Here is a 12,528-nt window from a genome sequence, read left to right on the forward strand (position 1 = left end):
CCAGCCAGAGGCTGCAAGCAGTTTTTTGTTTCTATAAATACCTTACATTTGTTGTCATTTTAATTTGATTCGATTTATTTGCCAATTGTAAAAACACAATACAACCACACATCTGGACATAGTGCATTTAAAAACAGAGGATACCCTTAACTTCTCTAGGGTACGTGAGACACTAGCGTCCCACCTCTTCAACAGCCAGTGAAACTGCTGGGCGCCAAATTCAAATACAGAAATACTCATTATAAAAATTCAGAAAACAAAACATATTTTACATAGGTTTAAAGATGAACTTCTTGTGAATGCAACCACGGTGTCAGATTTAAAAAATGCTTTACGGCGAAAGCATACCTTACGATTATTTGAGAACATAGCCCAGCATACAAATCATTACAAACAGTATCCAGCCAAGTAGAAGAGTTACACAAGTCAGAAATAGAGATAAAATGAATCCCTTACCTTTGATGATCTTCATATGGTTGCACTCAGCAGACATTCATTTAGTCAATAAATGTTCCTTTTGTTCGATAAAGTCTCTTTATATCCAAAAACCTCCGTTTTGTTCGCGCGTTTTCTACAGTAACGTAAACTCACCCCATTCCATTCCGTACAAATGTGCGCAACCGCAACATTCAAACGAGGCTACAAAGAAAACGAATGGGACTGTAGCGACTGTGTAGAATTTGATCATTTGTCTCTCTTTATTTAATCATTTTCCTTCAGTTCGCAAGAGGCCGAATGTATCTCACCGGAGGAAGCATCCGAGCAAGCGAAACAGTGCCCCTCTGTCTCTATGTGTACAGTAGCTGAACTTTCTGATGCTATCTGGCTAAACAGAGTATTGACATCATTGCTATTTCCCAGGACATAGACATATCTTATATGGGCAGAAAGCTTAAATTCTTGTTAATCTAACTGCACTGTCCAATTTACAGTAGCTATTACAGTGAAATAATACCATGCTATTGTTTGAGGAGAGTGCACAGTTATGAAATTGAAAATGTATTAATAAACCAATTAGGTACATTTGGGCAGTCTTGATACAACATTTTGAACATATATGCAATGGTTCATTGGATCAGTCTAAAACTTTGTACATACACTACTGCCATTTAGTGGCCAAAATCTAAATTGTGCCTAGATTCCTAAGTCCTATATTGGCCTTTCTCTTGCATTTCAAAGATGATGGAATGCATGTTTTTTTCTTTGTTTTATCTTTTACCAGATTTAATGTGTTATATTCTCCTACATTAATTTCACATTTCCACAAACTTCAAAGTGTTCCTCTGAAACGGTATCAAGAATATTAATATCCTTGCTTCAGGTCCTTGGATACAGGCAGTTAGATTTGGGTATGTCATTTAAGGCGGGGGAAAAAAGGGTCCGATCCTTAAGAGGTTCTATCCTGCTACTAAAAGTAACTTCTGCTTGACAAAACTGGCAGATCTGCCATGAGAGCAGTCTGAGTATCCACTGATGCCATACAGCAACTTCAACAGAAAGTTACCATTCTTGGCTAGGAGCAAGAAGAATGGTGATTGTGAATTTTAGAAAAAAAATGCCACAGGCAGTTGTAATTGTTTGTAAACTCAGCAAAAAAAGAAATGTCCCTTTTTCAGGTCCCTGTCTTTCAAAGATAATTCGTAAAAATCCGAATAACTTCACAGATCTTCATTGTAAAGGGTTTAAACACTGTTTCCCATGCTTGTTCAATGAACCATGAACAATTAATGAACATGCATCTGTGGAACGGTCGTTAAGACACTAACAGCTTACAGACGGCAGGCAATTAAGGTCACAGTTATGAAAACTTAGGACACTAAAGAAGCCTTTCTACTGACTCTGAAAAACACCACAAGAAAGATGCCCAGGGTCTCTGCTCATCTGCGTGAACGTCCCTTAGGCATGCTGCAAGGAGGCATGAGGACTGCAGATGTGGCCAGGGCAATAAATTGCAATGTCCGTACTGTGAGACGCCTAAGACAGCGCTACAGGGAGACAGGACGGACAACTGATTATCCTCGCAGTGGCAGGCCACGTGTAACAACACCTGCACAGGATCGGTACGTCGGAACATCACACCTGCGGGACAGGTACAGGATGGCAACAACAACTGCCCGAGTTATACCAGGAACAGACAATCCCTCCATCAGTGCTCAGACTGTCCGCAATAGGCTGAGAGAGGCTGGTCTGAGGGCTTGTAGGCCTGTTGTAAGGCAGGTCCTCACCATTCAACAACAACAACGTCGCCAGGTCCTCACCACACAACAGCAACAACGTCGCCAATGGGCACAAACCCACCGGTGCTGGACCAGACAGAACTGGCAAAAAGTGCTCTTCATTGACGAGTCACAGTTTTGTCTCACCAGGGGTGATTCACGTTTATCATCGAAAGAATGAGCGTTACACCGAGGCCTGTACTCTGGAGCGGGATCGATTTGGAAGTGGAGGGACCGTCATGGTCTGGGGCGGTGTGTCACAGCATCAATGGACTGAGCCGTGCGTTACAGGGAAAACGTCATCCTCCCTCATGTGGTACCCTTCCTCAGGCTCATCCAGACATGACCCTCCAGCATGACAATGCCACTAGCCTTACTGCTCGTTCTGTGCGTGATTTCCTGCAAGACAGGAATGTCAGTGTTCTGCCATTTTATTTTGACCCCTGCTTTGTTCAGGGACACATTTTTCCTTTTCTGTTAGTCACATGTCTGTGGAATCTTGTTATGTTCATACAAATATTTACACATGTTAAGTTTGCTGAAAATAAATGCACTTGACAGTGAGAGAACATAATTTTTTTTGCTGAGTTAACGTATTACCACCAAACATTTCGAAATACTGAACAAATAATACACTATCGCCACTATTGCCATCGCCACCTCTGCTGTTAATTTTTTTTTAACCTTTATCTAGACAAGGCAGTTAAGAACAAATTCTTAATTACAATAATGGCCTACCGGGTAACAGTGGGTTAACTGCCTTGTTCAGGGGCAGAATGACAGATTTTTACCTTGTCAGCTCGGGAATTTATCCAGCAACCTTTCGGTTACTGGCCGCTAGGCTACCTGCCACCCAGGATAAGGCCTGTTTAAAGACCATTCCTCACAGTATGTGTTGATATTTATTAAATGTGTTTTTCTCTACTTTTAAGTAATTTCTTAAACTCATGTGTAAGATCATGTGCGATTCAAATGTTCTTTCTTTGTGTATACGAGCCATTCGGAACAACCCAGGATGCCACAGATGAGGGGATTCAGATTCAGGTCATCTGATGGTGGGAGAAGGCAGCGCACAAGGGAGAGGGATCCGCTGCAGTGAGGGTCAACATCAAGTCTCGGACCACCTGTCTCAAAGCCAGCCTCTACACCCAAGCCACAAGACTGTTCCAACAGCTGAATCCTGGACTACGACACAATTACCATTTATTCATATTCTGTACACAGTCTAATACGATTTGTCTACCGGACCAATTCAATTGTTATGTCACCTTACTGCACTAGTATTGTTTATATGCTGCTACGGTACTGTACCTTCTTTCACTCACTATGCACATGGGAAAACAATGTCCATACTACTGTCTATCCCTGTAGGCTATTTTCTAAATATTATTAGGCTATTTTTTTAATCTTATTTGTATTTCTTATTTTCTTTTATCTGCATGCCTCTTGTACTTGATTTAGTTTAGTCTTTTTATCTTTTTTTGTATGTTATGCTGTATATTGACTATGTCACTTATTTGATTACTTTGTCACTTTTGTCGCCATTGCATTGTGTGAGAAGCCTGCAAGTACATTTGATTTGTTGTCACCAGTGGATCCACATGACCAGGACTTGGTATTCTGATATATTTTGCACATAATCATTTACAGTACTTTTCCAAAAACCTTTTTCAAATGGACATGGCATCCAATGAATCTTAAATAATAAAAATCAATAAATATATTTTAAGTAAATAAGTGGCGACAGGGAGTAGCCATTCCGTTGGCTTGACGCTGAAAAAGCATCTTGCTTCTGACTTGCATCTGTTGTGTCGCCGGTCGGGAGAAGGGTGGGTCTAAGGCTGGTGGGTTGTGTGATTGGAAAACGACATGTTAACGGCAGGAGCACGGCAGCCTATCGCGGGTGCCCCATGAATGAGGCCATGGGCAAAAAGCTGTCGCATGGTACTTTACCACTCTGGAAGGATGCCGGCCTCCCGAGTGATCATTGCTAACTGGGTATGCCATGGTAGTTACCAGTTTCTGCTTCTCTTTTGACTAACATATTAAGACTGTTTCAAGGACAGCTTTTTTCCATCTACGTAACATTGCAAAAATCAGAAACTTTCTGTCCAAAAAGGATGCAGAAAAATGTAGCCATGCTTTTGTTACTTCTATGTTAGACTACTGCAATGCTCTACTTTCCGGCTACCCAGATTAAGCACTAAATAAACTTCAGTTAGTGCTAAATACGGCTGCTAGAATCCTGACTAGAACCAAATAATCTGATCAAATGACTCCAGTGCTAGCCTCCCTACACTGGATTCCTGTTAAGACAAGGGCTGATTTCAAGGTTTTACTGCTAACCTACAAAGCATTACATGGGCTTGCTCCTACCTATCTTTCCGATTTGGTCCTGCCGTACATACCTACACGTACGCTACGGTCACAAGACGCAGGCCTCCTAATTGTCCCTCCAGCAAACAGCTGGAGGCAGGGTTTTCTCCTATTGGGCTCCATTTTTATGGAATGGTCTGCCTACCCATGTGAGAGACGCAGACTCGGCCTCAACCTTTAAGTCTTTACTGAAGACTCATCTCTTCAGTAGGACATATGATTGAGTGTAGTCTGGCCCAGGAGTGTGAAGGTGAACGGAAAGGCTCTGGAGCAACGAACCGCCCTTGCTGTCTCTGCCTGGCCGGTTCCCCTCTCTCCACTGGGATTCTCTGCCTCTAACCCTATTACATGGGCTGAGTCACTGGCTTACTGGTGCTCTTCCATTCCACTGACGTGATCTTCCTGTCTGGGTTGGCGCCCCCCATGGGTTGTGCCGTGGCGGAGATCTTTGTGGGCTATACTCGGCCTTGTCTCAGGATGGTAAGTTGGTGGTTGAAGATATCCCTCTAGTGGTGTGGGGGCTGTGCTTTGGCAAAGTGGGTGGGGTTATATCCTGCCTGTTTGGCCCTGTCCGGGGGTATAATCGGATGGGGCCACAGTGTCTCCTGACCCCTCCTGTCTCAGCCTCCAGTATTTATGCTGCAGTAGTTTATGTGTCGGGGGCCTAGGGTCAGTCTGTTGTATCTGGAGTACTTCTCCTGTCTTATTCGGTGTCCTGTGTGAATGTAAGTATGCTCTCTCAAATTCTCTCTTTCTCTCTTTCTTTCTTTCTCTCGGAGAACCTGAGCCCTAGGACCATGCCTCAGGACTACCTGGCATGATGACTCCTTGCTGTCCCCAGTCCACCTGGCCGTGCTGCTGTTCCAGTTTCAACTGTTCTGCCTGTGGCTATGGAACCCTGACCTGTTCACCGAACGTGCTACCTGTCCCAGACCTGCTGTTTTCAACTTTCTACAGACAGCAGGAGCAGTAGAGATACTCTTAATGATCGGCTATGAAAATCCAACTGACATTTACTCCTGAGGTGCTGACTTGTTGCACCCTCGACAACTACTGTGATTATTATTATTTGACCATGCTGGTCATTTATGAACATTTGAACATCTTGGCCATGTTCTGTTATAATCTCCACCCGGCACAGCCAGAAGAGGACTGGCCACCCCTCATAGCCTGGTTCCTCTCTAGGTGTCTTCCTAGGTTTTGGCCTTTCTAGGGAGTTTTTCCTAGCCACCGTGCTTCTACACCTGCATTGCTTGCTGTTTTGGGTTTTAGGCTGGGTTTCTGTACAGCACTTCGAGATATTAGCTGATGTACGAAGGGCTATATAAAATAAACTTGATTTGATTTGATTTGAGTTAGTTGGTTCTCAGTTGGCTATCAATCTTGCTGCCAGTTGTTGTTCTCCGGTGGCTAGCTAGCTAAAATGATCCCTTTCCTAAATTAGCCATGGCTGGAGATGGGGATTTGGACTTTTGGTTTCACTTAATTCTTCGTACTGGCCAACAATTATAACAGCGATTCTGATCCAAACTTAAATTCATACATTGTGCCCCTGACCTGAGAGGAAGGAAGTTCAAAATGTAGCTAGATGTAGTAGGCTAATGTTAACTAGCTTGCTCATCGAAAGCATGTTAGGCTAACGAGCAAGTGTTTTAGCCATGTAACCTATGACAACAAACTAAAAGTGTGTACTGTATGACAAAGTAATAGACCGTTTTGGTAACAGGAAAGATCGGAGGATGGCATTAGCGTTTCTCTACAAGTAGGGTGAGTCAACATGCTTTTTTTGTACCTACACACACACACACACATCAGTAACATGGACAGCCACATATTTCTCCGGTGTTCTAAATCAATAATCGTTTTGTAGTCCAAAAATGTAAGACACATTAACTTGATTGACCATGCTGTAGGTCATGTAACTGTTTGTTTCTTGCAATATGCTTTGTGGACTCCACTGGACAGATGTTGCTCCCCGGTTTTGTGATGAAACAAAGGTGTGGGTGAATTTATTCTGCCACTGTGTCTTCTTATTGTCTCTGCCTTAGACCTATATGTCACAACGGCAAGGCATATGAACTAACAGGTTACAGAGAAAACAACGCAATTATCACAACACATGTCGTAATATGGCTTTTTTTTCTGGCTTCCCCCGTAATTTTACCCACGCGCTGCTACTGAGCATGACATAAAGATGAATTGGGTAATGTTTGTATGGGTTTGTGTTATGTGGTTAGAGGTAGTCTGAGGACCACAGAGTACCTTACAGACCACGTAATCAATTTAGGCTATCCCTTTTCTCTATTTACCTTTTCTCTTTGGAAAACGCAGGTTATCTGTAATCTTTCCACAGTGTCCTGCTGAAATACACCACAAAGTAGCTGCATTTTGGGTACACGGGCATGAGGTACACTGAAAAGTATAAAATCAAGACGACAACAGTAATTACACAACCACCTAATTTTTCTCTCTGAAGATTCTCAAAACACAACACAAAGACATTACTACAACAACAACAAAAAACCTTCCAAGGGTTACTATAGACAAGAATGACCTGTCAAAGTCAATGGAGGGGGGGATCCTATATTGCATCATACCTATAATTTTGCGAGATTTTAAATGGTTCCAAACTGACATATTAAAATGTCAAGCCGCGTCAATTAAAATGATTTACATTTCCCGGTGTTGAAAGCTTGGCACATAGCAAGTTAACAAGCACCAGGCTAACTAGCTAGCCAACGTGTGCTAACGTTTGCTGGTAAACGGTGTTATTTCATAGTTTTGATGTCTTCACTATAATTCTACAATGTAGAAAATAGTGAAAATTAATAAAAAACTGGAAGGATTAGGTGTGTCCAAACTTTTGACTGGTACTGTATGTGGGAAACACATCTCACTGACTTGGATATGATAAAAAAAACAACAGCGTCCCCAGGGTGAAATTCCCCTTAAATTAATAATGTCTATCCATTGATTCTCGAAGAATATAACTTATAGATGCCTCATGAGCTTAGTTGAACCGTCGTACCCCGTCAGAACCCAAAATATGTTTGTTTTACTCCATTGTTTGTAAAACAGTGTGAATGTGAACACACTTTATAGCCTCAAAACATGTTTACGACTATAATTGTGATATGATTGATGGTCAGTCCTTGTATCCATAGCTCTGACCATGAATTTGAAAGTGGTTAAATATCTTCAGCCTCATCCCTCAGCTGTTTACCAAATCAGTGGCGGGGTGTCTGCTTTGTTATTGTTTGAACTGCAGATTGCCGCTTTAAGAGCTCAATGCAATCTGTAGGCAATGCTCCCGCGGTTGCAAAGACTGCATTCCCAGCATATGTCAGTTCAATCGAAACGTACGTTTGAATTTTAACCTGGCTCTTCCGCGATACGGATTGAATCCAGCCCTAAAAGCTCAGGAGTCTGTGTGAGATACCGAAACAGAGAAGGAGTTCAAATGAAGTATGATCAATCGTCAGATAGCGTGTTTATATTTGATGAACTGAGAGGGAATAAACAAATTATATAAAATATAAACACTCTCTCTCTTCCACATATACCAAGAAATGGTGGAATGTGTGTGTGTGTGTGTAGTGGAGCTCGTATGTCTCCTAGAGAAGCTGCAGATGACTTCTCAGTGCTTTAAATAATGAGAAATGTGAACTGGCGCAAAAGGAAATTGGAAAGAAAATAGCTTTTCATGCGGGGATGGAGGATAGCTTCAGTTACACACACACACACACACACACACACACACACACACACACACACACACACACACACACACACACACACACACACACACACACACAGACACAGACACAGACACAGACACAGACACAGACACACACACACAGACACACACACACACACACACACACACACACACACACACACACACACACACACACACACACACACACACACACACACACACACACAGACAGACAGAAAATAGCTTCTGTTCATTCATCTCAATCAACAGGGGAGATTTGTATTCTAAGTAGCCCCTCCGTATCAGAAACAGACCCACATACACCAGCCCTGTTACCTTAACAGACATAGCAACAAGGTATCATGGTCTAACTTCAGTATTCAACATTTGTCCAAGGTGAGGATAAACATCAAATTTCGACGGTTAACTTTAGGCATTAATTCTGACTGGTTAAGGTAAGGGTTAAGGTTTGGGATAGTGTTAAAACAGAACAAATAAAAACTAGTGCCTAACACTGCGATTGAACCCAGGGTTGGGTTAAATGCGGAAGACACATTTCAGTTGAATGCATTCAGTTATACAACTGACTAGGTATCCCCCTTTACCTTTCCCTTTCCTTTCCTTGGAGCCAGAGTGTGCAGTTAAAGGCCTTCCTCTATCCCCATCCACAAAGCCCTAGCAAGCTAGGAGCCTACTAATTGGTAATAGGTACTCAGGTTGCCCCTAGTGGACGGTATTGAAGGCATCTCCCAACGTCCTGGGGACAGGACAAACGTTGAATAGTGAAGTCGATCTAGTGTGACCTGCCTGGACACACACACACATCCATTGGTACCTGAGATGATGGAGGCGTGTCTAAACTCTTCTGAGAATTCGTGGAGCTCATAGGGCGACAGCTCATAGAAGTCCTCCCCTGGAACACAAAAAAACATGAGTGAGTGTGAGAGAGCGAGCGTGTGTGTGTGTTACACAGAAACTGAGGTATTAGGAGCTTTTTAGCATTGGGATTGAACCCAGGACAGCAGCTATTAAACCGTTCTTAGAACATAAAATCAAAATGCAAAGACATAGACCATTTCATTTTCAATTCCAACAACAATGTTGCCTTACTTTTAACAGTTGACTACACATTATCAAGCATTCACACTAGACCTGACAAAGCACATTAAATTCTGCTGGTGACTCGCTACTTTGATGTTTATGCGTGTGTGTGTTTGTGTGAGTGCGTGTGTGTGTGCGTGTAGGGGTATGGTACCTTAGAGGTTTAGTGAAGCAGGTGACAAGGCTCCATGTTTATGTATGAGGCTCTGAAGCAAGGTTTCTCTATGTAAGACTGATTCCACCTGCAGTTACACATACAATTACTAACTCAACCTCCCCCTCCCCTCATCTCTCCTCCCATCTCTTTTCTACTCCATCAAATCCATATCCTCTCCTATCCTGTCTTCTCTATCATCCCCTCTCCTCACCTTTGTCCTCCACCTCTTCCTCTCCTACAACCCTCCCCTCTCACCTGACCGGCATGTGTGTGGTCAGCTTTATTGCAATCCTCCAACCTCACCTTGCCAATTCCTTTAAGGCTCAGCTCACCAATGCCATTGCTCATCAGAGAGCTAATCCACCAACCCCTGGCCTCCTCATTGCTACACTCCATTCCAACACACACACACACACACACACACACACACACACACACACACTCCCCCCTGAGGAGACTTCATTGAGGGGGCGTTCAGATTACAGGTGGGTAATTTATGTAAAGTCGCTGTTTCGCTTCCAACACACTGCCTCTGATTACATGTATGAGTCTCTCTCTCTCTCTATTTCTCTGTGCTCATGAATATTACTCAGGAGAGAGCTGATATTATTAGCTGACCTCCTGCCTGGCTAACATCAAAACGCTCAGTCAAAACCCGTCATGATGACAGGAAGTGGGTAACGAAAACACTAATGCTCACAATGCTAATCTGGCCCTATAGTTATGGAAACACTATAAACATGGACATCACAATTGTTATGAGGTTAGCCTCCGCCACATCCCTGGGTATTACATTCCTGGTCTACGCATTTATACGTCTCCAAGTCAATGTTATTTTCAGTTCAGGTCTACATTAGCTGAATGTAAATTCAATTCTAGTTCAGATTAACTCAATGTTAGTTCAAAGTTGAGATGCTTCACATTACAGTGGCTCAGTTGGCTAGAGGAAGAAATGCACAATCTGCATGTGCGTGTCTTTGTGTGTGTGTGTGTGTGTGTGTGCGTGTGTGTGTGTTGGTGTTTGTGTGTGTAGAGCAGTGGCTCCCAACCTTTTTTGGTCTACAAGCCATCAGACTGCTGAACACTTGAACTGGACTGACCACCTGCACTGACTGCATCATAGCACACATGCACTCACACACTCACACACCCACACAGATATACACCCATACGCTCATATACATACAGTGCCTTCAGAAAGTATTCATACCCCTTGATTTATTCCACATTTTGTTGTTACAGCCTGAATTCAAAATGGATTAAATATATTTTTTTCTCTCACACATCTACACACAATACCCCTTAATGTCAAAGTAAAAACATGTTTTTATACATTTTTGCAAATGTATTGAAAATGAAATACAGAAATATCTCATTTACATAAGTATTCACACCCCTGAGTCAATACGTTCGAATCACCTTTGGTAGCGATTACAGCTTTGAGTCTTTCTGGGTAAGTCTATAAGAGCTTTGTACACCTGGATTGTACAATATGTCCATTATTCTTTTTAAAATTCATCAAGCTCATTGCTAGATAACCATTTTCAAGTCTTGCCAAGCAGATTTAAGTCAAAACTGTAACTTGGCCACTCAAGAACATTCAATGTCTTCTTGGTAAACAACTCCAGCGTAAAATCAAATCAAATACAATTGTATTTGTATTGGGGGGGGGTTCAATGCAAATAGTATGGGTAGCCATTTGATTTGCTGTTCAGGAGTCTTATGGCTTGGGGGTAGAAGCTGTTTAGAAGCCTCTTGGACCTAGACTTGGTGCTCCGGTACCGCGTGCCGTGCTGTAGCAGAGAGAACAGTCTATGACTAGGGTGACTGGAGACTTGACAATTTTTAAGGCCTTCCTCTGACACCGCCTGGTATAGAGGTCCTGGATGGTAGGAAGCTTGGCCCCAGTGATGTACTGGGCCATGAATTGCTTTGCCACATTTTTTGCAGTATTAGTTTAGCGCCATGTTGCAAACATGATTCATGTTTTGGAATATTTTTATTCTGTACAGGCTTCCTTATTTTCACTCTGTCAGATACTGTTTGTCAGTATTGTGAAGTAACTACAATGTTGTTGATCCATCCTCAGTTTTCTCCTATCCCAGCCATTAAACTGTTTTAGAGTCACCATTGACCACATGGTGAAATACCTGAGTGGTTTCCTTCCTCTCCGTCAACTGAGTTATGAAGGACGCCTGTATCTTTGTATTGACTGGGTATATTGATACACCATCTAAAGAGTAATTAATAACTTCACCATGGTCAAGTGGTTATTCAATGTCAGTTTATTTTTTATTTCTACCCATCTACCAACAGTTGCCTTTCAGGCTGTAACACAACAAAATGTAGAAAAAGTCAACGGGTGTGAATACTTTCCGAAGGCACTGTACACACGCACACATTTAAACTCACGCTACACACACATCACGACTGCTACCAGACTCTTATTATTATTGCTAAATACTGCCAATTTAAACACTAGCCTCCAATCCCCCCTCCAAAACACATGTAAATACTGTACTGTAAATTGTACCTTTTTATGCAAAAAAATTTATTCTATTATACTGAGCTTTTTTTTTTTTTACTTTATATTCATAATACCTTTTATTTCTTATTGTTGTTGCAAGAAGGAACCTACAAGTAAGCATTTTGTTGGACAGTGTATACCATACATATGGTATACTAGTAGAACTTGAAACTTGAAGCTAGTGTACCACCAACTGAATTTTGCTCTGCCTGGATTACCCCAGTAGTACCTCCTCATGTGCATTGTATCAGTAGGCCTATGGTCTCATTAGTTTTCTCAAGTCCTAGTACCGATGATTTGGAACCACTGGTGTAGTGTGTGTGTGTGTTTGTGTGGGGGAGGGGGGGGGGGGGGGGGTGTGATTGCATGCGTGTTGTGGAGTAAGCTGAATTTGAGGCGTGAGGAACTGCTGTAGCTGCACTCCTCTCTCTAG

The 12,528-nt window shown here is 42.4% G+C and overlaps 1 protein-coding gene across 3 annotated transcripts in view; it reads right to left on the reverse strand.

The window, feature by feature from the left end:
* Positions 1-12,528, reverse strand: part of LOC129863796 (GDNF family receptor alpha-2-like) — an 82,293-nt gene that overhangs the window by 36,246 nt on the left and 33,519 nt on the right. For all 3 annotated transcript variants that reach the window (XM_055936053.1, XM_055936052.1, XM_055936054.1), the window contains one exon: positions 9,146-9,223. In XM_055936053.1, the coding sequence (XP_055792028.1) occupies positions 9,146-9,223 (78 nt within the window). The remainder of the gene's footprint in view (positions 1-9,145; positions 9,224-12,528) is intronic.

Source organism: Salvelinus fontinalis, chromosome 10 (genome assembly GCF_029448725.1).
Source record: "Salvelinus fontinalis isolate EN_2023a chromosome 10, ASM2944872v1, whole genome shotgun sequence".
In the NCBI taxonomy this organism is placed as follows: Eukaryota; Metazoa; Chordata; class Actinopteri; order Salmoniformes; family Salmonidae; genus Salvelinus; species Salvelinus fontinalis.